General features: G+C 53.4%; 1 protein-coding gene and 1 long non-coding RNA gene across 6 annotated transcripts in view; one reads left to right on the forward strand and one right to left on the reverse strand.

Moving 5' to 3' along the window:
- LOC110257658 overlaps nucleotides 1-86 on the reverse strand; it is a 32541-nt gene extending 32455 nt beyond the window's left edge. For both annotated transcript variants that reach the window (XR_002340570.1, XR_002340569.1), the window contains exon 1: nucleotides 1-86. This is a non-coding gene — a long non-coding RNA (uncharacterized LOC110257658).
- Nucleotides 74-24057, forward strand: HDAC6 (histone deacetylase 6). 4 transcript variants are annotated; one of them, XM_003360315.5, is made up of 29 exons: nucleotides 74-224; nucleotides 1295-1417; nucleotides 1502-1630; nucleotides 1770-1858; nucleotides 3705-3789; nucleotides 3888-3928; nucleotides 5058-5154; nucleotides 5290-5387; nucleotides 6745-6849; nucleotides 6958-7026; nucleotides 14100-14226; nucleotides 14323-14388; nucleotides 14479-14538; nucleotides 14609-14698; nucleotides 15282-15388; nucleotides 15478-15545; nucleotides 15754-15919; nucleotides 16036-16164; nucleotides 16337-16505; nucleotides 16843-16976; nucleotides 17749-17817; nucleotides 17929-18121; nucleotides 19840-19989; nucleotides 22039-22213; nucleotides 22328-22722; nucleotides 22811-22915; nucleotides 23050-23196; nucleotides 23292-23420; nucleotides 23649-24057. In XM_003360315.5, exons 2-29 carry the CDS (start codon nucleotides 1325-1327, stop codon nucleotides 23715-23717), a joined length of 3354 nt encoding a protein of 1117 aa, XP_003360363.2. In that variant the 5' UTR covers nucleotides 74-224; nucleotides 1295-1324; the 3' UTR covers nucleotides 23718-24057. The 4 variants fall into 4 exon arrangements, with proteins under 4 accessions (XP_003360363.2, XP_005673657.1, XP_005673655.1 ...); XM_005673600.3 differs by lacking the exon at nucleotides 74-224 and adding an exon at nucleotides 376-568; XM_005673598.3 differs by lacking the exon at nucleotides 74-224 and adding an exon at nucleotides 711-864.

The raw sequence follows: 24107 nt of genomic DNA on the forward strand, positions 1-24107 counted from the left end.
ATTTGTCATCATCACCACTCCCTTTTTGGCCGCCACCAGCCTCGTCCAATTTCCACCGCGCTCCAGGCCCAGCCACCAGCCCGCCCGCGCTACGTCATCACGGCGCGCCGCGCGGGAAGCCAGGGGGCAGGGAGAAGACGCCCTTTCCTAACTCCCTCGCTTGCTTGCTTGCACTCTTGAGTCACCGCACGGTACAGTTGGCGCGAGTCCGGTGGGCTCCTAAGGTAACTGGACAGGGACAAAGAAACCGCGGTCACGACCGCCAGGGTGACAGCTGTGGCGATTGGGGGAGGGGAGAAGCTTGAGCCCGAGCGCCGCGTCAGGCAGCCGGCGCGCGCTTCACGCAGGCGCGGCACGGCCAGCGTCGCGCACTGACGCGCTGATCCGCCGTTTGTGCGTTCCGCTGGAGGCGCAAGGCCGGCTCTCCCCGGTGTGGGCGGGATCGGGGCGGGCTGTAGAGAGATCTGGCCCAATGGAAAAGAGAGGCTCAGGCACCCGCGGCCCTACAGGTCGCCGAGAAATTGGCGGCGCGCGCCAAGGGCGGAGTTTGAGAAAGGGGCTGCGCCAAGTGAGTGGAGGGATTCGTCAACGTCGACAGCGGGGGCGGGGAGGGGGGGGCGGGTCTGGGGGAGGGGCTCGGAAATGGCTGTAGGGGCTTGGGGAAGCGTTTGGGGTTGGGCCTGGGCAGGGGGTGGAGCCTGGCGGAAGGGAAAGGGCAGTCCCCTGAGGAGCTGGGCTCCTTGAAACGTTAGGGGCGGGATCTAGCCTAGTGGAAGGTGCCGGTCCAGCCCGATAAGGGGTGGAGTTAAGTGGATCGTTAAGGGTGGAGTCGGGGCCCGGGGCTGGGGCTGGCTGAGTGAAAGGGTGGGTGATTATCCTGGGAGATTGGCTGGCCAGGGCAGGTTTGCGAAGGGGTGGGGTCTGGGCGAGGCTTTGAGGAATGAAAGGATCTGGGAATGGGGCTTGATAGAGTGAAAGGGGCGGTGATTAGCTGGCAAGGGCTGGCTTAGATCAGGACTGGGCCAGGGGGTTAATTGCTCTGTGAAAGAGCCAGACCGAAAGGGTAAAGAATAGTGTAAAGGGGTGGAGCCTCGTGGAATGGGCGGGACCAAGTGGAATGGACACCCCCTTGGAGGGAGAGAGCCTTGAGAGAGGCGGAGTTTAGAGGTGGTGGGGAATAGATAGCCTAAGGGATGGAGGCTAGCGTAGGGGGCGGGGCCTGGGAAGGGGCTGGGATGAGGGGTCTTCAGGGCGCTCGGGGCCCCTTCTCAGTCACCTCCATCCCACCCCCCAGAACCGCGTCAGGGGTGAAGTCTCCCCAGCCATGACCTCCACCGGCCAGGATTCCACCACAACCAGGCAGCGAAGAAGTAGGCACAACCCCCACTCCCCCCCACACGACTCCAGCGTCACCTCGGTGAGGCCCCTGACCGGCCCTCTTGAGGGGGAGGGGGAGCAGTGGGCCGTGTACTGGACTCTGACCCTTCTCTCTGTTTGGCAGAAGCGAGGTGTTAAAAAGGGTGCCGGACTCCGCTCCAGCCCCAATCTAGCGGATGTAAAGAAGAAAGGCAGAATGAAGAAGCTTAGCCAAGCAGCCGAGCAAGACCTAATCGTGGGGCTCCAAGGGCTGGTGAGAGGGGGCCTGGCTGCAATGTAGCCTCCTGTGACAATCAAAACCGTGAGGTTCTCCATCCTGGAGAGTGTGGGAGGTTCCCTCTGACTCAGGCTCTCAATGCATCAGCCTTTCCCTTTTTTCTTTTTCCTCACAGGATCTGAACCTGGAGGCCAGGACACCGTCTGGCACTGGCTTGGTGTTGGATGAGCAGCTAAATGAATTCCACTGCCTCTGGGATGACAGGTGAGGCTGGCTTCTCCAGGCCATACTCAAATCACACAAACATACACCCTTAGAGCCCATTAGCAAGAATGAATCCTTTCTTACTCTAGCACATGACCTAGGGAGACGAGGCTCAGGCTCGAATGGGTTCTTTTCATTTAGTCAACACATATCTATTGAGAGCCTACTGTGTGCCCAGGGATGGTGATTACAGATGTATCAGACCAGATAGACAGGGATCCTTCTCCAGGAGCTGACAGGCGATAAGGAGAGCAGGTCATCAAACAGCCGCCAGCAGTGTGAGGTGTTTTCATGAAGAAGGACTCGAGACCAGGGGAGTCAGAAGTGTTTAATAGAGGACCCTAGACTAGCATCCAGGGTTCCCAGGAGGCTTCCTTGAAGAAGGGATGTCTGTGCTGATACAGAAGAGTCACACGTTGCAATCTATCAGCACATCCTTTTGGCTCTATGTTCAGAATCTCACCTCTCCTCTCCGCCTCCATTGCTGCCACCATCATCTCTGACCTAGACTTGCAGAGGCCTCCCACCCTCAGCCCTGCTGCCCATGCTCCCCCTCCACGCCAAAAATATGTATAAGATGATGTTCTCTCTCTTTAAGTCCTTCAAGGGCAAACTGTTGCCCTGAAGGTAAAGTTCACATTCTTCACCCCAGCCTCTTGGCCTCTAAGGTTCCACGTGATCTGGTTCCCTAGCACCTTGGTGACCTCATCAGCCAGTCCTCCCCCTCATTCGCTTTGCTTCGCTTCACCTCACACACACTGGTCCCTTTACTGTGCTTCCAACATGCCAGGCACTCCCTCCCCTCAGGCCTTTACTCTGGCCAATGCCCTTTCCAGAAATTCACTTCCACCTTCTCTCCCAGTTAACAGTCATGTCTCCAGGAGACCCTCAGAGAGGGCTTTGCTTGGCCACTCCCCTTCCCCTGAGCTTCAGATTATTCCTAGCCATGTCATTGTTTGTCTGTTGTTATACTTATGTATTCACCAGTTTAGTATCTATCACCCCTATCCCAGTGGAAGAGTCAGGATGTCAAAAGACTTTACTATTGAAGTTCCCTTCGTGGCTTAGTGGTTAACGAACTCAACTGGGATCCACGAGGATGCGGGTTCGATCCCTGGCCTCGCTCCGTGGGTTAAGGATCCAGCATTGCCGTGAACTGTGGTGTAGGCCGGCAGCTGCAGCTCCAATTCGACCCTTAACCTGGGAACTGCCCTGTGCTGTGGGTGCAGCCCTAAAAAGACCAGAATAAATAGGGTGGTCAGGGGAGGCCTCAGTACGCGAGTGGGGATCTGCAGGAGGTGAGGATGTGAGCTACAGAGAACATCTGGGAGAAGCTTGTCCTGGGCAGGGGGAAGTGCCAGCTGGGACCTACTCAGTTTGGTTGAGGAACACGGAGGAGACCAATGCAGGAGAAGCAGAGTGAGTGGCCGGGGGGCGGGGGAAGCAGGAGGAAATGAGGCTCAGGGAGGTGACGGGGTGGATGGTTAAGGGCCTTCTGGGGCGGGGGAGCACTTTGGCGCTTACCCTGAATGAGATGGGAGCCATGAGAAGGTTTGAGTAGTGGAGGGACGTGATCCGATTTGAGTTTTAACCATTGCAGAGAGAGGGACAAGGACAGGACCCCAGAGGCCGGTGAGGAGGTACCCGGGCGAGAGGTCATGGTAGCAGCGGTGGAGGTGATGAGGAGAGGGGCAGGCTCTGGATCTATTGTGAGAACCGAGCCAGCAGGCGCCAGGGCTGACTCCAGAGTTTCCGGCATCAGCAGCTGTGGACAGGTAGATGGGGAAAGGTGCGCAGGAGCAGACGTGCTCACCAGTGTCATATGTCTGTGTCTCTGTCAACCCAGCTTCCCTGAAGGCCCTGAGCGGCTCCATGCCATCAAGGAGCAGCTGATGCAGGAGGGCCTCCTGGACCGCTGCGTGTCCTTTCAGGTGAGTTCCCCAGCCGACACCCCGTATGGAGGGCAGCAGCTGGCAGGACCCAGGCACAGCCAGAGCCTTATAGTTCTTTATTCCTCATGTCTCCCCAGGCCCGATTCGCCGAAAAGGAGGAGCTTATGTTGGTTCACAGGTGAAGGCTTGGGTGCCTTGTAGGGATGGGGAGGAGGCTGCCCTGGGCCAACCAGGGCAGGCTGGATGCTTTGGCAAGAAATGTCATGGGCTCTGTGGCCTTGGGCAAGTCACTGAGCCTCTCTGAATCTCATTGTTGTCATTGCCTTTATCTTGGGGGCCAGTAAACCTGTGTGAGGTACTTAGAATGGTGCCTGATGTATCATCAGCCCGGATGAACTCTCGTTACTATAATCTGATGTGTAAACAGATGACGGGTATGTGGACAGAGTGATCAGGAGGTTCCTCCAGGGGGCTGCAGGAACCCAGGGTAAGGGGCCTGGTGAGATATGGCTCAAGGGACATTAACTTGGCAGAGAGGGTATCTCAGCTGAGCTTTAAGAAGAGAGAGAGGAGTTCCCTTGGGGCTCAGTGGATTAAGGATCCAGCCTTGTCACTGCAGCTGCTTGGGTGACTGTTGTGGCACGAGTTCAATTCCTGAATCCCTGTGGCCCAGGAACTTCCACATGCTGTGGGTGTGGCCAAAAAAAAAATAACTAAGAGGAGAAAAAGATGGAGTTCCCATCATGGCTCAGCGGTAACGAAACCAACTGGTATCCATGAGGACACAGGCTCAATCCCTGACCTTGCTCCGTGGGTGAGGGATCTCGCATTGCCATGAGCTGTGGTGTAGGTCACTGCCACGGCTTGGATCCCACATTGCTGTGACTGTGGTATAGGCTGGCAGCTGTAACTCCAATTGGACCCCTAGCCTGGGAACTTCCATATGCCACAGGTGCAGCCCTAAAAAGACCAAAAAAAAAAAAAAAAAAAAAGAGTGAGAGTGATACAAAGAAGCCTGAGGGAAGGGAGGTACAGATGGCTAGAACACTCTGGCCAAAGGCCTGGAGGTAGGATTTGGTGTGGCCAGAGCAGAGGGAAAGGGATGTTACTGGAAATGAGGCAGGCTAGGGATGAAGCAAGGACTGTGTTCTATATCCCAGTTATTCCCCCCATTGACAGCTGAAGGAGGCCTGTCTTGTCCAGGGGGTTGGTGCCTGGAGGAATCAGCTGGGAAGGGGACAGGGCCCTGGCTCAGGGACAAGGAGAGAGGCAGGCCTCTGAATCTCCTCTCCCATCCACCTACCCAGCCTAGAGTACATTGATCTGATGGAGACGACCCAGTACATGAATGAGGGGGAGCTCCGCGTCCTAGCAGACACCTATGATTCGGTTTATCTGCATCCGGTATGGCTGAGAGCTGTGAGGGCAGAGGGTGGAGGCAATGCCCATCCCCCATCCCCCCCACCCTGGGGGGAGCAGCTGAGCAGACAGGGCTGCTCACCCCCTCACGCCCTCTCTGGCTCCCCACTGTCTCTGCAGAACTCATACACCTGTGCCTGCCTGGCCTCAGGCTCCGTCCTCAGGCTGGTGGATGCCGTCCTGGGGGCTGAGATCCGGAATGGCATGGCCATCATCAGGTAGGACCTGCTGGCCTTTGGCTTTTTATGTTAAAAAAAAAATCCTTTCTCAAATATAAAAGGTAATGGTAGGGGTAGTATGTTTCCACGGTTCAAGAATCAAATGGTTAGGAGTTCCCGTTGTGGCTCAGTGGTAACGCATCTGACTAGGATCCATGAGGATGTGGGTTCGATCCCTGGCCTCGCTCAGTGGGTTAAGCATCCGGCGTTGCCATGAGCTGTGGTGTAGGTTGCAGACAGGGCTCAGATCCCACCTAGCTGTGGCTGTGGTGTAGGCCGGCAGCTGCAGCTCCAACTGGACCCCTAGCCTGGGAACTTCCATATTCCTTGGGTGCTGCCCTAAAAAGAAGACAAAAAGAATGGAACATTCTAAAAGGTTGAGGGGGAAGGTACAAGTTAAAGTCCTCTCCACGCCCCCCCCCCCACCCCCGTCCCCAATCCCCGGCTTCCTCTCCTGGAGGTAGTCACTGTATAACCAGTGACTCATGTGTCCTCCCAGAAATAGTCTGTGCCTAGTCATGGAGGAAATACCATCTTTTGCTGATTCTGAGATGTTGCTTTTCCACATTTGTAACATCTTAAAATCCAGGTGCACCTTAGAAACGAGGAGGTCTCAGAATTCCTTTGGCAGCATTTTCTGCTTTGTTGTCGGCCTGTAAAATCCCAGTCCATCTTATCGTCACTGGCACCCCAGAAGTGATGACATGCAGAAGATGTAGCCTTTTTTCCTCCCTCCCCCTTTTTTTTTAACCACAAACGGTGGTAGCACCTGACCCACTCCTTTGCGTACTGTGCATTTTTCACTCACACATGTTGGACAGCTTTTCTCTGAACAGCGTAAAACAGCACTACACAGTGGCGCAGTAAGCCAACCAGCCCCTTACCATGGAGCGTTTTGGTTCCACCATTTGCTTTTTCCAAAAAAAAAAAAAATGCTGCAGCAAATATCATCCATTGATAAACATGTTATTTCACCCTTTTTGTTATATAGGTTGTGGACTAAGTCCCCAGGAGCAGAAGGACTTGGTATGAGGGTGTATGCATTGATAATTTTACTGAGCATTATTAAATTTCCTTTGGAGGAGAAGAGCAGACTGGGGGTTGTGGAGCCAAGGGCCCCAGTTACTCAGTGGGTTAAGGATCCAGCATTGCCATGAGCTGTGGTGTAGGTTGCAGACAGGGCTTGGATCCCGCGTTGCTCTGGCCAGAAGCTGCAGCTCCGCTTGGACCCCTAGCCTGGGACCTGTGCAGGCATTGGCACTGGGGACGTTCGTGGTGTAGGATTAGGGAGCCGGAAAGAGTCCCTCTCTGCTGAGGAGGACCCCCTCATATCTATGGCCTTCCCTGTCCTACCCAGGCCTCCTGGACACCACGCCCAGCACAGTCTTATGGACGGGTATTGCATGTTCAACCACGTAGCCTTGGCCGCCCGCTACGCTCAGCAGAAGCATGACGTTCAGAGGTCAGCAGCAAGCAGCTGGGCGGGTATAATGAGGGTGGGCACGTCTGGGCACTCCCCACAGATGCGCCTTGGTCTTTTTACCCAGTGGCCCCCTCTCTCCCTTCACAGGGTCCTTATTGTGGATTGGGATGTGCACCATGGTCAGGGAACACAGTTCACCTTTGACCAAGACCCCAGGTATGTCCCAAGTGCCACACTAGCTGCTAGACTCCCAGCCACCCCCCTATACCTTCACAGACCCAGCCAGGAGGGGCCCAGGAGGGAAAGGAAGGCATTCGCATTCATGGGGCCTGCCCTGGGAACAGGCTCTGTGCTGCTCTCTGTGTGTCTGCTCTCTCTCTGATGTTCACCTTGAGGCAGGGACTGTTGGGTCCCCCATTTTACAGATGGGAAAGCTGAGGCTTACAGCTTAGGTCCCGCAGAGAAGAAGTTGACACAATTTGAACCCACAAATATTTGGAAATCTCACCAGTTTATCCTGGAGCTGGAGTGAACCTCAAATTACTACCTTGTTCCCCCGATTATGACAATACTGCAAATGATTTACTTAAAAAATTAAATAATGAAAAAGTGAATAAAAAAATGGAAGTTAAATAATGTAACATTGTCTAAAGCAGTGAGTCTCCTGTAATTCCCATCGCCTCAAAAATAACTGTTGATAGGGAGTTCCCGTTGTGGCTCAGTGGGTTAAGAATCCGACACTGTGTCCATGAGGATACGGGCTCGATCCCTGGCCTCGCTCAGTGGGTTAAGGATCCAGCATTGCTGCAAGCTGGATGCAGCTCAGCCCCATCGTTGCTGTGATGGTGGCTGTGGTGTAAGCCAGTAGCTGCAGCTCCCATTTGACCCCTAGCCCAGGAACTTCCATATGCCTCAGGCGCAGCTGTAAAAAGGGAAAAAAAAAAAAAAAACCTTTGAGGAGTTCCCATCGTGGCACAGTAGTTAACGAATCTGACTAGGAACCATGAGGTTGCAAATTTGATCCCTGGCCTTGCTCAGTGGGTTAAGGATCCGGCGTTGCCGTGAGCTGTGGTGTGGGTCGCAGACTCGGCTCAGATCCCGCGTGGCTGTGGCTCTGGCGTAGGCCAGGGGCTACGGCTCCAATTCGACCCCTAGCCTGGGAATCTCCATATGCTGCAGGTATGGCCCAAGAAATGGCAAAAAAGACAAAAAAAAATACACCCTTGATAAAGTTATATCCTTAACAGAGTTCTTCCTGTAGATGTACAAACATCATTATCATCATTATTATTAATATACTACCGCTACATTTCTTCAGCATCTCACTTTTTGCATTTAACAGCATGACAGGGACATGTTAGTGCCTTTGAAAAGCATCTCCTTCTTTGTAAGCACTTTACAGTGTTCCATTGTATGGTTGTACCTTTAGTCATTTAACCCCAGGGTGTTTACAGCGCTTCCCAGTTTTTGCCATTACAGACAATTCTACACTGCATAGTCTGGTCAATACATAATGTTATATTGCTCTGAGTATATCTGTAAGACGAATTTCCAAGTCATCAGAGAGTCAGTATGCATTAAAATCTGGAATCTACTGCCAGACTTCCCTGCAGAAAATGATTGGGCAAGTCCTTATCAGTAGGGGACATGACTAAATAGTTGTTTTATCCAACGTTTATCAAATTCAACTGCATACATTCCACTGTTTCTCCATAGCTCCTGTGCTCCTATGACCCATTATCTATTTGGGGTTGGTTGTTCCCTAGACACTGCCTTATTATTTCCCATTTCATATTGTTGAGAGGTGTCTAGGTGTCTAGATTTTCATTCCTTTCCAGGATATTTTCCTCTCTGGAAGGTTTTATGCTTTTCTTTGTCCCTAGCATTCTGAATCACCTCGCCCCTCATTCTGCTTACCAGTAGTGGTAGACATCTTACATCTGAACACTCATGCCTTTCGTAAATCCTCAGAAGTTTTCTTCTATTCGATCTTTGATGATTTCTTCTCCTGTGTCTCCTCTGCTCTCTCTCTGTTAGTCAGATGTTATACTTTCTGGGTTGACCCTCGGGGTCTTTTATTTTTTAATCTCATGTTTTCTGTCTCTTTTGCCTTTTGCTCTGTGTCCTGGGAGATTTCCCAACTTTGCCTTCCAGTCCTTCTGTTGAATTATTTATGTATGTATTCTTTTAATCTCCAAGAGCGCTTTCATCCTCTCTGTCTATGCCCTCTCATTCCTGATCTTGTTTTTATAGAATACTAATTAGAAGACTTAAATTTCTTCTGTTCTGAGAGTTCCCATGTGACTCTGCAGGTTAATTATCCAGTGTTGTCACTGCAGCAGCCTGGGTCACTGCTGTGGCTCAGGTTCGAGCCCTGGCCCAAGAACTTCTTCATGTCGAGAGTATAACCAAAAAAAATTTCTTCTGGGAGTTCCCATTGTGGCGCAGCGGAAACGAATCTGACTAGGAACCATGAGGTTACAGGTTCGATCCCTGGCCTCGCTCAGTGGGTTAAGGATCTGGTGTTTCCGTGAGCTGTGGTGTAGGTCACAGATGCAGTTCAAATCTGGAGTTGCTGTAGCTATGGTGTAGGCTGGCAGCTGTAGCTCTGATTCAACCCCTAGCCTGGGGACCTCCATATGCCACAGGGGTGGCCCTAAAAAGACGAAAAGACAAAAAAAATTTCTTCTGAATTGCCTCTTTTTTTTTTTCTTTTTTTTTTTTTTTTTGCTTGTTAGGGCCATACCCAAAGCATATGGAGGTTCCCAGGATAAGGGTCCAATCAGAGCTACAGCCGCCGGCCTACGCCATAGCCACAAAAACATCAGATCCAAGCCATGTCTGCAACCTACACCACAAGCTCGCGGCAATGATGAATCCTTAACCCACTGAGCAAGGCCAGGGATCGGACCTGAAACTTCATAGTTCCTAGTTGGATTCGTTTCCGCTGCGCCATGATGGGAACTCCTGAATTGCCACTATATTCTGGGGATGGGGATGGTTGAACTGTTCTTTCTTGGTCCTCCTCTTTTTTTTTTTTTTTTTTTTTTTTGGCTGCACCCTCAGCATATGGAAGTTCCTGGGCTAGAGATTGAATCTGAGCTGCAGCTGCATCCTGTGTCTCAGCTGTGGCAATACTAGGTCCTTAACCCACTGCACCAGGCCAGGGATCAAACTCATGCCTCAGTAGTAACCCAAGCCACTGGAGATAACAGCAGATCCTTAACCTGCTGTGCCACACCGGGAACTCCTTGGTCTTTCTCTTTCATGCTGGTGGTTTTCCTCAAATGTCTAGTAATCCTTATTTGGCCATTTAAACCTAAGAATGAAGCACTGTTGTAGGTAGCTGTCCTCAGGCTGCTCTGCTGTGGTTCATGTAGGTCTGTTTCCTAAAAGGCATTTCCCTGGGACCAGGGGCAGGAAATGTCCATTACAGGTCTCAATTTTAGGGAGTGTGGACAGGGAGATAAAATCCTGCCAAATTCTGGGGAAAGGGAGGGGTCTCTTCTTGGGGTAACATCTCTTTTTACCCTTAGCCTGGCCAAACGTTCATCTGTTTTACTCATCTCTTCAAATCTAGCCTTTGGCTTTTCTGATTATCTCTACTATTTTATTGTTTATTTTTTGTGTTTTTAATCTTTTTTTCTTAATGAATTGTATTGCATTTATAGGTGTACAACAATCATCACAACCCAATTTTATAGCATGTCCATCCCAAACCCTCAGGGCAACCCCCCACACCCCAACCTGTCTCATTTGGAAACCATAAGTTTTTCGAAGTCTGTGAGTCAGTATCTGCTCTGCAAAGAAGTTCATTGTGTCCTTTTTTTAGGTTCCACATGTGAGTGATAGCATTTGATGTTGGTGTCTCACTGTCTGACTGACTTTACTTAGCATGACCATTTCTAGGTCTATCCATGTTGCTGCAAATGCCGGTATTTCGTTCCTTTTCATGGCTGAGTAATATTCCATTGTGTATATGTACCACCTCTTCTTGATCCACTCCTCTGTCGATGGACATTGAGGTTGTTTCCATGTCTTGGCTATTGCAAAGAGTGCTGCAATGAACATTGGAGTACATGTGTCTTTGCGAGTCATGATTTTCTCTGGATAGATGCCCAGGAGTGGGATAGCTGGATCAAATGGTAATTCGTGTTTTTAACCTTTATAAATTTCTTCCTCTGGTGTTCTTTATTTTGTTCATGTCTCGCTTCTTGAATTGACTGCTTCAACATTTATCAACTTGTTGGCCAATATTGTTTCATCTATACCTGCCCTCGTTGCCACCCTCTTGTATTACATTGAAGTTAATCCCAGATACCACCATATCATTTCTCTGTAAATATTCCAGATTATATCTCTAAAATGTAGGACTTTTCTTAATAAAAAGAAACATAACCATGGTATTATGCCTAAACAAATTACCAAGAATTCCTTAATATTACTAATCATTCTTCTTGTTGTAATAAATGCACTAGAGGCTATAGCTGTGTTCTTTTATGGATATATTATTGACTATGTATAGATGTGGAAAATTAAGACTATATTTAATACATTCTTCCTTAATGAATAAGAATGTATAAATGGAAAAAAAAAACTTACCCATGTCCCTCTCCCTGGTCCCCCTCTCTTAGTTTCTTTTTTTTTTTCTGTCTTTTTAGGACCACATCCATGGCATATGGAGGTTCCCAGGCTAGGGGTCAAATCAGAGCTACAGCTGCCAGCCTGTGCCACAGCCACAGCCACACCAGATCCGAGCTGCATCTGCGACCTACACCACAGCTCAACGGCAACGCCGGATCCTTAACCCACTGAGCGAGGCCAGGGATCGAACCCGCAACCTCGTGGTTCCTAGTCTGATTCGTTTCTGCTGTGCCAAGACGGGACCTCCTCCTTCTGTCTGCTTTGTAAACTTAGTTTCCTTGGGTGTTCTTTCTTTTTTTTAAGTTTTTTGAAGTATAGTTGATTCACAAGGTTGCGATGATATCCGCTATACAACAAAGTGATTCAGTTACATATGTAAACACATCCGTTCTCTTTCAGATTCTTTTCCTACATAGAATATCAGGTACAGTTCCCTGTGCTATACAGCAGGTCCCCGTTGGCCAATAATTCCATATACCTCAGTGTGCATAAGCCAGTCCCAAACCCCCAGTCCATCTCTCCCCCACCCCCCACCTGTCCCCAGGTGTTAGTTCTTCTGTTTGTTGACTCTGGTGGCTCTTGTGGGGTGGACTTTCTTCAGTCCTTTTCTTTAGTCCTTTCTTTCCCCAATGATAATCTTTATGTTCCATTGTGTGTTTATCTATCAGAGTCAAAAGTAAAAGAGTCATCCCCCATCTATGCAAGACCCGAGTTTTCATTCCCTAATTTGGATTTCATTCCCTAATTCCAAGACAGTTCTCTTCAATTTCAAAAATCCTTTTATGCCAGTCGTATTAAATTTCACAGCTGCGTTATCAGCATTTATTAAAATGTGACTGTTAAGTTGGTCTAGAGTCATTGCTTACCACTATTTCTTGCATTTCCCTAAAAAAAAAAAAAACTACCTTAAATCCTTTCTGCATGCGGATGGGCTTTGTTGTGGTGGTTGTTGTGTTGTGGGAGAAGGTGAGCTCCACCTCTTACTCTTCTGCCATCTTGATCCCGCCCCACCCCTTAAATCCTTTCTGGAACAAGGCAGGAAGGTGGATGAACAAATGATGAAAGAATGGATGAGGGATTATTCATTCTTTTTTTTTTTTGTCTTTTTTGCCATTTCTTGGGCCGCTCCCGTGGCATATGGAGGTTCTCAGGCTAGGGGTCGAATCGGAGCTGTAGCCACCAGCCTACATCAGAGCCACAGCAACGCTGGATACAAGCTGTGTCTGCCACCTACACCCTGGTTCACATCAATGCTGGATCCTTAACCCACTGAGCAAGGCCAGGGATAGAACCCGCCACCTCATGGTTCCTAGTCGGATTCGTTAACCACTGAGCCATGACGGGAACTCTGAGGGATTATTCATTCTGATCGCCTCAGTCAGAATCAAGCCTTCCTACCACGCTATCAGAACATACACCATCGTGTCTTTCCAGTGTCTGTTTTGTGTCAGTTCCCCTCCCTGCTCTGAATGCTCAGTTTCTCACCTAGAAAATAGAAGTAGTGGAGTTGGCTTGTAAGGTATTGGGGACAAGGGGTTGCCCCCCCCTTACTGGCCCCGTGGAGCCCCAGCCAGCATTCCCACTCCAGCTCCACATACAGAACCAAATCTCGCCTCTCCTAACCCCTAACCCAAGTCTCCCCACTTCATTCAGGGGAAACACCAAGCTCCCTAGCCTGGCCTGATGCTCATTTCAGCCTTAGCTTTCCACCAAGTAAGAGCCACATGCCCCCGTGGGCTTCCAACATCACAGACTTGTCCTGCTGGTCACCACCTTGGTCACAGGGGCGGGTGGGTGGGAGGGCATGATCTAGTGTCCCCCACAGGGCAGGGGTAGGATAGAACTGAGAGACCTCAGGATCTGAGAGCTGGAACTGGACGGGCCCTGAGGGGGGCAGCAATGTTTGCTGAGGGCGGGGTTTCAGTAAGAGACCAAACACTTGAGTGAGTGAGGTCACAGATAAAGGGAAGAATTAATGATTGAGAGGATGAAGAAGGTCGAGACTCAAAGGATGAATGAATGTATGAATTAAAGAATCAGGAGTTCCCCTCATGGCGCAGTGGTTAACGAATCTGACTAGGAACCATGAGGTTGCGGGTTCCATCCCTGGCCTCGCTCTATGGGTTAAGGATCCGGCATTGCCGTGAGCTGTGGTGTAGGTTGCAGATGCGGCTCGGATCCCACGTTGCTGTGGCTGTGGTGTAAGGCCGGCGGCTACAGCTCCAATTCGACCCCTAGCCTGGGAACCTCCATATGCCGTGGGAAGCAGCCCTAGAAAAAAGGCAAAAAAAAAAAAAAAAGAATCAACGGGGGGGAAGTTCCCGCTGTGGGTTAAGGATCTGACTGCAGCAGCTCGGCTCAGGTGGCTGCGGAGGCCCAGATTCCATCCCCAGCCCAGGGCGGTGGGTTGAAGGATCTGGCATTGCTGCAGCCTCAGCATAGGTTACAGGTGCAACTCGAATTCAATCCTTGGCCCATATGCCATAGGTGCGGCCATAAAAATTAAAAAAAAAAAAGAATTAGTGGGGGAACTAAGGAGAGAATGAAAGAGTAATTGAGTAATCTGTGGTAACTATGGGTTGGGGGTTTTTGGGGAGACTGACTCTCTCCTCAACCCCTTCCTCTTCTTTTTTCTCTGCCTCCAGCGTCCTCTATTTCTCCATCCACCGCTATGAGCAGGGTCGGTTCTGGCCCCACCTTAAGGCCTCTAATTGGTCCACCACGGGTTTTGGCCAAGGCCAGGGATACACCATCAATGTGCCTTGGAACCAGGTCAATGTCCGCCCACCCTTTGCCCCCAACGTGAGGCCCACCCCGGCCTTTCAAGGTAGACAGCAGGACATCCCCATCATGCCTCCCTGTCCGCAGGTGGGGATGCGAGATGCCGACTACATTGCTGCTTTCCTGCACCTCCTGCTGCCAGTCGCCCTTGAGGTCCTGAGGGGCAGGGGTGTGTTGGGGCAGGGTATGTTGAGGGATGGGCCGTGAAGGCAGGTGGCCTCATGTGGTCCCTTCCCCCTGCAGTTCCAGCCCCAGCTGGTCCTGGTAGCCGCTGGCTTTGATGCCCTCCAAGGGGACCCCAAGGTAAGGCTGGCTCACTGGGATGGTGTGGGGAGCAGAAGGGGACCACGCTGACCCTCCACGTCCCCCGTAGGGTGAGATGGCCGCCACTCCGGCAGGGTTCGCCCAGCTAACTCATCTGCTCATGGGTCTGGCAGGAGGCAAGTTGATCCTCTCACTGGAGGTGAGTGACCCACTACGGCTCTCAGCCTGTGGAACCTGGAAGACAGAAGAACAACTTGCCAGGAGTTCCTGTCGTGGCACAGTGGTTAACGAATCTGACTGGGAACCATGAGGTGGCGGGTTCGATCCCTGAGTTAAGTGGGTTAAGGATCCCACGTTGCCATGAGCTGTGGTGCAGGTTGCAGATGCGGCTCGGATCCCACGTCGTAGCTGTGGTGTAGGCTGGCGGCTACAGCTCTGATTCGACCCCTAGCCTGGGAACCTCCATATGCCACACGTGTGGCCCTAGAAAAAGAAAAAAAAAGAAAAAAGAACAACTTGCCAGCCCAGCAGGTGTTTCTGTCCCATCATTTCCCCTCCCTAGCTGGGCAGCCTCACCTGTCACTCACCTTGCCTTGGGCCTCCATCTTCCTTAGGTAAAACAGGCATCATAATAGTGGTTACCTCATAGTGCTGTGCAGCCAGTGACACAAAGTCAGCCTTCAGAGCCTTGTTGCTTGACATGTAGTCAGCAACCCACTGTTACTACTCGCACCCACTAATGTCTGCTTCTTCGCTGACAGCCCTCACATTCCCCCTCCTAGGGCGGCTACAACCTCCGCTCCCTGGCTGAGGGCGTCAGTGCCTCACTCCACACCCTTCTGGGAGACCCTTGTCCCTTGCTGGAGTTCCCGGGCGCCCCCTGTCCCAGGTGAGCCCAGGTGGAGAAGGGGAGAAGCAGGACCCTCACTGCCCCACTCAGGGGCCCGTGGGTCACGTTGCCCTCCCCTTGCCCTCCAGTGCCCAGGCGTCACTATCCTGTGCTCTGGAAGCCCTTGAGCCCTTCTGGGAGGTCCTTGTGAGATCTGGTAGGAGGTGTGGAGGGTGCTGGGTGGGGGGGAGTTGGATGGGGGAATGAGCAGTGGGAGGTCCCTTGGTGGAGGTCCCTTCTCTCTCAGTGGGCCCTGGTTCCAGGCCTCGCCCCCTTTGGAGGTTTGGGTAAACTGAGTTCCAGAGTATTTGGAGAATCCAGGGTGGGGGGAGTAGGAGGAGGGTGACTGTGGCCTCCCCTTGCAGCTGAGACCCTGGAGGACGAGGACACCGTGGAGGGGGACCATGTGGAGGAGGAGGAGGAACCATGGCAGCCCCCTGAGCTACCGATGCTGGCGTGGCCGGTGCTGCAGGCTCGCACAGGGCTGGTCTACGACCAACAGATGATGGATCACTACAACTTATGGGACAGGTATGCAGTCAGAGAGCCAGGCGAAGTGGGGACATGGGGAGGGACCCTCCCAGGGAGGGACCCCCCCCTTCAAACACAAAGCCCCCTGCCTCAGGTTCCCCCCATCCCACCCCCAGCCACCACCCCGAGATGCCTCAGCGCATCCTGCGTATCATGCGCCGACTGGAGGAGCTGGGCCTCGCCGGGCGCTGCCTCGCTCTGCCCGCCCGTCCCGCCACGGATGCTGAGCTGCTTGCCTGCCACAGGTCGGACCCCGGCAGCTGGGGGTGGGGGTGTGGGATGGGCGTCCTGGGGGCTGGAGCCTGGGCTTGCCTCTCTGGTACACGGAGCTGCTGTGACACATGGGAGGGACACGGAGGGGACAGAGTTACCTGACCGTCCCCCCAAGTACCCCCCCACCCCCCACTGTGCCTCCAGTGCTGAATACGTGAGTCGCATCCGGGCCACGGAGAAGATGAGGACCCGGGAGCTGCACCGCGAGGGTGCCAACTATGACTCCATCTACATCTGCCCTGGCACCTTCGCCTGTGCGCAGCTGGCCGCGGGCGCCGCCTGCCGCCTGGTGGAGGCTGTGCTGGCAGGAGAGGTGCCTCCACTTTGGGGAGGGGACCTTAGGCTCCAGGAGAGGAAGTTCTGGGGGTGGGGGTGGGGGTGGGGGAAGAGGCAGCTCTGAGAATTTGGCCCGGCCTGAGAAAAGGGGGCGCTGGCAGCGGTCTGTGATGGGGAGGGGCCCCCAGCTCACCAGAGGCCTTGCTGGCGGGGGAGGCACCCCCAGGGAGGGATGGGGGCTCCAGGGCTGGGGCCCCCTAGCAGCTGGTGAAGTAATAGAGGGACCGGAGAGAGGAGAGAGGGGAGAGGAGAGAAAGGGAAGAGAAAGCGGTGAGGGTGCATGTTCTCATCTTTGCTCCCTGCCCCTTCCCCAGGTTTTGAATGGTATTGCCGTGGTGCGCCCCCCTGGACACCACGCAGAAAGGGACTCGGCTTGCGGTTTCTGCTTTTTCAATTCTGTGGCAGTAGCTGCTCGCCATGCTCAGGCCATCAGTGGGCATGCGCTGCGGTGAGGGCTCCCTGGCTCCCTCTCCCCCCACCCGGGGCTTACTCCTCAGGCCCGGCAGGGCTGCCCCCCGCCAAGTCACCCTGAAACACCCAAGGGCCCATCGCCCTGCGCTTTCAGAAAAGGACCAAGGATCTAGCCTTTCAGTGTTTTCCGGGATAGGACGCCAGACTCTGGCACCCAGATGCTTATAAAGCAGAATCCAGGGTCCCCTAAACCCAGAATTTCTGGCTGCTATGCCAACAGAACCTAGAGTGTCACGCCTTGCTGTGTCTCCCCTCCTTACTTCAAAAGACCCAGGATCCAGGAGTTCCCGTTGTGGTGCAGTGGAAATGAATCTTAACTAGTGAGATTGTGGGTTTGATCCTTGGTCTCGCTCAGTGGGTTGAGGATCCGGCGTTGCTGTGAGCTGTGGTGTAGGTCACAGATGCCTGCTCGGATCCCGCATTGCTATGGCTGTGGTGTAGGCCGGCAGCTGTAGCTCCCAATGGACCCCTAGCCTGGGAACCTCCATATGCCGTAGGTGCAGCAGCAAAAAAAAAAAAAAAAAAGAAAAGACCCAAGATCCAGCCCCCTGAGCCCCTAAGTACTTGCTCAGTGAAACCCTTAGGACCCTGATAGGACCCATAAGCCCACCATCTAGTGCTTTCCCCAGGGTGCCAGGGTCTTGCCACCCTCAATTAATGCCTCTGCATACAGACTACAGGGATCTAGCCCCTGCCCTCCCCTAGGAGGGCGAGTATCCCAGGTAACTGAGAAGCTGTCCCCTCCCCAGGATCCTGATCGTGGACTGGGACGTCCATCATGGTAACGGCACTCAGCACTTATTTGAGGAGGACCCCAGGTGAGGCACTGGGGCAGGGAGTGGGGTGCGACCAGGGAGGTGGGCAGACTGTGCCTCAAGGCAGGCCAGCCGCTACCCGCTAACCAGCCCCTTCCCACCCCACCCCTGCAGCGTGCTCTACATTTCCCTGCACCGCTACGATCATGGCACCTTCTTTCCCATGGGGGATGAGGGTGCCAGCAGCCAGATAGGTCAGGCTGCAGGCACGGGCTTCACTGTCAACGTGGCCTGGAATGGGCCCCGCGTGGGTGACCCCGAGTACCTGGCTGCATGGCATCGGCTGGTGCTTCCTATTGCCTATGAGGTACCGTCCCGGACGCATGCGACATGACTGTGTGGGTGGCAGCGAATGTGCATGTGTCTGATGTGCCGGTGACTGATCCTGTGAGAGGGCCTGTGGGTGGCCGTCCTGATGGCTTTGAGGCAGGGGACGTGCCTGTGATGGCCTCTGGGTATGTTTGACAGGGGATAGTGGCTTCCTTCTCTGTGTGTAACTGAGAGGGACCCCTGGGTGTGCGGGGGCAGGCATGCCTGGGGGTGTGCCTGGCTGTGTACGTGTCCTCTGTATTCACCATCACTAGTGCCTGTCTGTCTGTGACAGTGGCCACATGTGACTGCCATCTCAGTGGAGCCACATGTGCAAAGTGGGGAGGGGTTTGCGTGTGTGTGAGCCCTCGCCCAGGTAGCTCTCTGTCACTACCAGTTCTTTGTGTGATGGGTGTGATAGTGTATATCACTGCACATGGTTCTCTGTGACCCAGTGTCAGTGTGACAGTCATATCTCTGTCTTCTATGGCCTGTATATATGTGCCTGACGTTGCATGAGTGGCTGTAGGTAGCTGCCTTCTCTGTGTGTAACCTCTCTGTGTCTGTGACAGATCATGTGTGTGTGTGGCTGACTGTGAAGGTGGATGAGTGTGCGTGCCATCGCTCTGCCCTCTGTGCAGACATGAGTGTTCAGGTGTGTATGTGTGTCTGACGCCACACAGTGCCGGGTGACTACCTTCTCTGTGTGTGTGTGTGTGTGACCGTGTGTAAGTGACCACCTCCTGGGGGCGCAACAGTATATATGTGACTGTGGAGACTGCAGTGATGGTGTGTGTATGACTGTGTGTGTCCATGTGGGGGTAGCGGTGGCTTCCTGTTCCCTCTGAGAAACTGTGCGCGTGACTAGTACCATGTATGAGTCCGGTCTGTAGGAGATTGTCTGATTGTGTGTGGGTGTGTGGCTGGCTGTGACCACCTTCTGTGTGTGGCGCTTGTCACCTTCTGTGATGGAAGCGTGTGTGCACCTCGCTTTGGCGCTGTGTATATAAAACCCTGTGTTAGGGAGTTTCCGTCATGGTGCAGCAGAAACGAATCCAACTAGGAACCAGGAGGTTGCGGGTTCGATCCCTGGCCTCGCTCAGTGGGTGAAGGATCTGGCATTGCCGTGAGCTGTGGTGTAGGTCACAGATGCGGCTCGGATCTGGCGTTGCTGTGGCTCTGGCATAGGCAGCTCTAGTTCCAATTCAGCCCCTAGCCTGGGAACCTCCATGTGCCGCAGGTGCGGCCCTAAAAAGCAAAAAAAAACAAAAAAACCCTGTGTTGTGCACATGTGTCCCCAAGTTTGATCCAGGGAGGGGAGGGTGTGCCTCTTGATCTCACTCTCTGGTGTGTACGTGAGGACATCTCCCTCTCTGTCTCATGTCACCATCTCTTGACATAAGTCTCCCCATCTCAAGACTCTGCTTCATGTCCCCATCTATCCACTTCTGGTGTCTCCATATCTCTGCATGTCGCTTGCGTCTCCAGCTCCGTGTCTGATGTACCCACGTCCCCAAGTCTCCCATGGGTCTCTCCATGTCCTCCCCTCGATGTTTTCAGGGCTCTGGTCTTATGTCTTGCAGGTCACCATCTCTCTTGACTTGCATCGCCGTATTTTCATTTGTCCTTGGCTCTGGGTGTCTGGGTCTCCCTCAACTCCCGCATCCCCAGACCCCCGACCCTCATGCTCCTGTGTCTCTTCTCGCCCCACCGCAGTTTAACCCGGAACTGGTGCTGGTCTCAGCTGGTTTCGACGCTGCCCGGGGGGACCCGCTGGGTGGCTGCCAGGTGTCACCTGAGTGCTACGCCCACCTCACCCACCTGCTGATGGGCCTGGCCAATGGCCGTATTATTCTAATCCTAGAGGTAACTCTCTCGGTCCTCTCCCCTGGGTGGGAGGGTGTTCGGGAGACTCAGAGTCCTGTGTCTTTTCTGCTGACTGGCTGCCACACTCAGGACAATTTCCTAAACTCTCCTCTGAGTGTCTCCAGCTGAGGTTGTCATCATACACTGGGCATGAATAATAGCACCAACATGAGCAACTTGAATTGAGCACGCACTGTGTGCAAAACAACACTCTTCTCGGCACCTGACTTGCACTATTTTTTTTTCTTGCTTTTTTTAGGGCCGCAGGTGCGGCATATGGAGGTCCCCAGGCTAGAGGTCAAATTGGAGCTACAGCTGCCAGCCTACACCACAGCCACAGCAACATCAGATCCGAGCCGTGTCTGCCACCTACACCACAGCTCACGGCAACACCAGATCCTTAATCCACTGAGCGAGGCCAGGGATCAAACCCGCAACCTCATGGTTCCTGGTCAGGTTCGTTTCCACTGCGCCACAGTGGGAACTCCTTGACTTGCATATTAATGCATTTACTTGACAGAGCAGCCTTGTGAAGTGTGGTCTGCTGACCTCATCATTTTCCTCTCAAGATCAGGGAAACTAAGGAACAGGGAGGTATAATGACTAGCCCAAGGTCACACATTTACTGGCAGAGCCAGGCCTTGAACCCCAGGCAGTCTGGCTCCAGAGTCTCGGCCTTTTACCACTAATTGAACTGCCTCCAACAAGATCCCAAGACAAAGTAAATTCACTGACTTGTAAATTACCCAGTGCCCCACCCCCACCCCTATGCCTCAGTTTCCTCATCTCTAAGATGTGGCTGGCTAATCCCAGAAGGTGCCCAGCACATGGTAAGCCCTGTGCAAGAGCTTAGCTGCTGCTGCTGCTGCTTTTTGGCCATGCCTGTAGCATGCAGAAGTTCCTGGGCCGGGGCTCAAACCCGTGCCACAGCAGTGACCCAGGTCGGAGCAGGGGCAACGCCAGATCCTTAACCTGCTGAGCCACCAGGAAGCCTCTAGTAGCTTCTTATCAAGTATTGTTCATACATTAGTTTAACCTTCTCAGCAATGTACTATACTGTCACTTTTACTCCTTTACAGATGAGGACAATAAGTCACAGAGATATTAAGTGGCTGGTGAGGTGTCCCCACTGTGTGCCCAGGCCTGCTTGTGGTGGAGCAGGGTGGTGGGCTCTTTCCTCAGATAGCCCGGGTTCCTACCTCAGCTGACCAGCTGTTAGGACCTCACACAAGTCATCCAACTACTCTGAGCCTCAGTTGCTTTATCTGCAAAAAGAGCAGAGACAGGGGTTCCTATCGAGTATAAGAAAAGGGGATTCCCGTACCAGGTCAGAACAGAGATTTGTGGAGTTCCCATCGTGGCTCAGTGGTTAACGAATCCGACTAGGAACCATGAGGTTGCGGGTTCAATCCCTGGCCTTGCTCAGTGGGTGAAGGATCCGGCGTTGCCGTGAGCTGTGGTGTAGGTTAGATGCTGCTCAGATCTCGCATTGCTGTGGCTCTGGCGTAGGCTGGCGGCTATAGCTCTGATTAGACCCCTAGCCTGGGAACCTCCATATGCCACGGGAAGCGGCCCTGGAAAAGGCAAAATACAAAAACAAAAACAAAAAATCAGAGATTTGTGTGGAGACACCAGTTCCTGTACAAGGTCAGGGCGGAGGCTTCTGTGCAGGTGGGGCCAGGGGATCCCATACCAGGAAGGCGGGTTCCCACACACACTGAGCACATGCGGTTGTGAGGATTCAGTGCTTAAAATAGGGTCTGGCACACAGCAAGCTCTTAACGGAAATCAGCTCTCACTAATGTTGCCATCAGTGTGGTAGTGGCGGTGGTTATTATTATCTTACACTTTACAGCACACTTTATCCCCCTGAACAACTACCGCACGCAGTGGGTGCTGTCCACCTGACAGATGTGTGTTCTACTTACTTGTCCCCAGTACCCACCCTCCAGACTTGCAGGGCCCCCAGGGAGGCAGGACATCCAGTCTCCCCAGTTGTCTGAGGACCTCGCCCCATCATACCTTTCCCTCCTCTTTTCCTTAACAAAGGGTGGCTATAACCTGATATCCATCTCGGAGTCCATGGCTGCCTGTACCCGCTCCCTCCTTGGGGACTCACCACCCCTGCTGACCCTGCTGAGGCCCCCACTCTCACGGGCCCTGGCCTCGATCGCCGAAACCACCCAAATCCATCGCAGATACTGGCGCAGCTTGCGGGTCACAAGTGAGGGGGCCTGGGGAATCGGGGGGGCAGTGGGGGCTCAGGGGAGGGCAGGGATTAGAGGCAGGAGAAGGGATAGCACCCCCACACTCAAGGATCTCCCTCTCATGCTTCCAGAGGTCGAAGACAAAGAGAGACCCTCCAGTTCTAAGTCGTTCGCCAAGAAGCCATCCCAACCAGCCAAGCCTAAGCCATCCAAGGGGATGACCGCCCCAAAAGGGGACATTCCGGAAGCACACACAGGGAAGGCCACCTCGGTATCATCAGTGAAAGTGTCCCCCCCAGGCCAGACGAAGTCAGAGGCAGCCCTAGTGGAACTTACTCAGGACCAGTCCTCAAAGGCTGCCACAGAGGAGGCTGTGGGAGGAGCTAAGCTGATCCAAAGCCCTCCAGCCTCGGGAGGTGACAACCAGACTCCTCCAGCTTCTCCACGGCAAGGATCCACAACTCTGATCTCCCCCAGCAAGCTGGTAGGCAATCTCGGAGCCTTGGAACTGAGAAATGAGGTTCAGGTAAGGCCCCCCCCACCCTCAATAGCAGGGAGAAGGGGCAAGAATCAGGCCTCCTGGATACATCGCTTGTCTCCCTCCTTGTATCCAGGAGTCCCCAAAAGAGGAAGGGCTGCTAGGAGAGGCAGCTGGAGGTCAGAACATGGACAATTTAATGCTGATGCAGGTCTTTGGAAACCAAGCTGACACTGACCAGGTGAGCTCAGGCCGAGGCTAGAGCGGCGGCTTCCTTCTTTGGCCCGTTTGTGCCCCCACATCGGAGCGTGGGCTGTATAGGAGCATGTCAGGAGGAGATGGCATCCCTCGCTTACTCAGTGTCACCCACCTCAGGCCATGTTCTATGCTGTGTCACCACTGCTCTGGTGTCCACATGTGGTGGCAGTACGCCCCGTACCTGAAGCGGGCCTGGACGTGACCCAACCTTGTCAAGACTGTGGAGCACTCCAGGAGAACTGGGTGTGTCTGTCTTGCTATCAGGTATGGCACCGAGGAAGGGGCAGGGTGGCAGCCGGCCATGGAGCAAACCACAGTGGACCGCTGACCCCCACCCAACTCGCACTCCCCAACCTTAGGTCTGCTGCGGCCGTTATATCAACGCCCATATGCTCCAGCACCACGAAAGCTCAGGCCACCCCATGGTCCTCAGCTACGCCGACCTGTCTACCTGGTGTTACCCCTGCCAGGCCTATGTTCACCACGAGGTGGGCCCTGGGCAGACTCTATAACTCCCGTACACTCGCGCACACCCCTCTCCCCGCCCCCCCAGCTTTTGCGATTGGGTCAGGGGCGGATGGAGACCCTTCTGCATGGGGGCTAATGCAAGGGAGAAGGCAGTGGAGGGCTGGAGGGGGCGCAGCGTCCTGGCTGAGGGAGAGGGGTACTCACTCTCTCTCCCCTCCCCTCTCTTGCCTCCTCCTCCTCCTCCTCAGGCTCTCCTGGCTGTGAAGAACATCGCCCACCAGAACAAGTTTGGGGAGGGCGTGCCCCACTCCCGCTAGATCCCAGAAGCCTCTTCGCGGGCCTGCTTTACTCCATCCCAAGTTGTACCTTGGAGGAGAGGCAGCCTCGCTCCCCCCATCCTGAAGCCCCTTTACCACTCCCCAAGGGTGCCGCCCGAAGTGTAAATACTTTTAAGAGGACAGTGACGATCACTTGTACGTCTTTCCCTGCTCACTGCCAGCTCAAGGGACTCCATCTACTCTGCCCCCGAAGGAAGGGGCGGCAGCACAGTCACCCCAAGGCGGGGCTGATGTAAAGATGATACTTTGGAGGGAAGGGGGGATGACTGGCAGGTCTGGCGGGGTGGCATATGCAGTAAAGTACAAGCTGTTACAAAAACCTGGAGAAAGGCTTTGATTTCGAGTGGGTAGAGAAGCCCATGCCCCTGA

Source organism: Sus scrofa, chromosome X (assembly GCF_000003025.6).
Source record: "Sus scrofa isolate TJ Tabasco breed Duroc chromosome X, Sscrofa11.1, whole genome shotgun sequence".
In the NCBI taxonomy this organism is placed as follows: Eukaryota; Metazoa; Chordata; class Mammalia; order Artiodactyla; family Suidae; genus Sus; species Sus scrofa.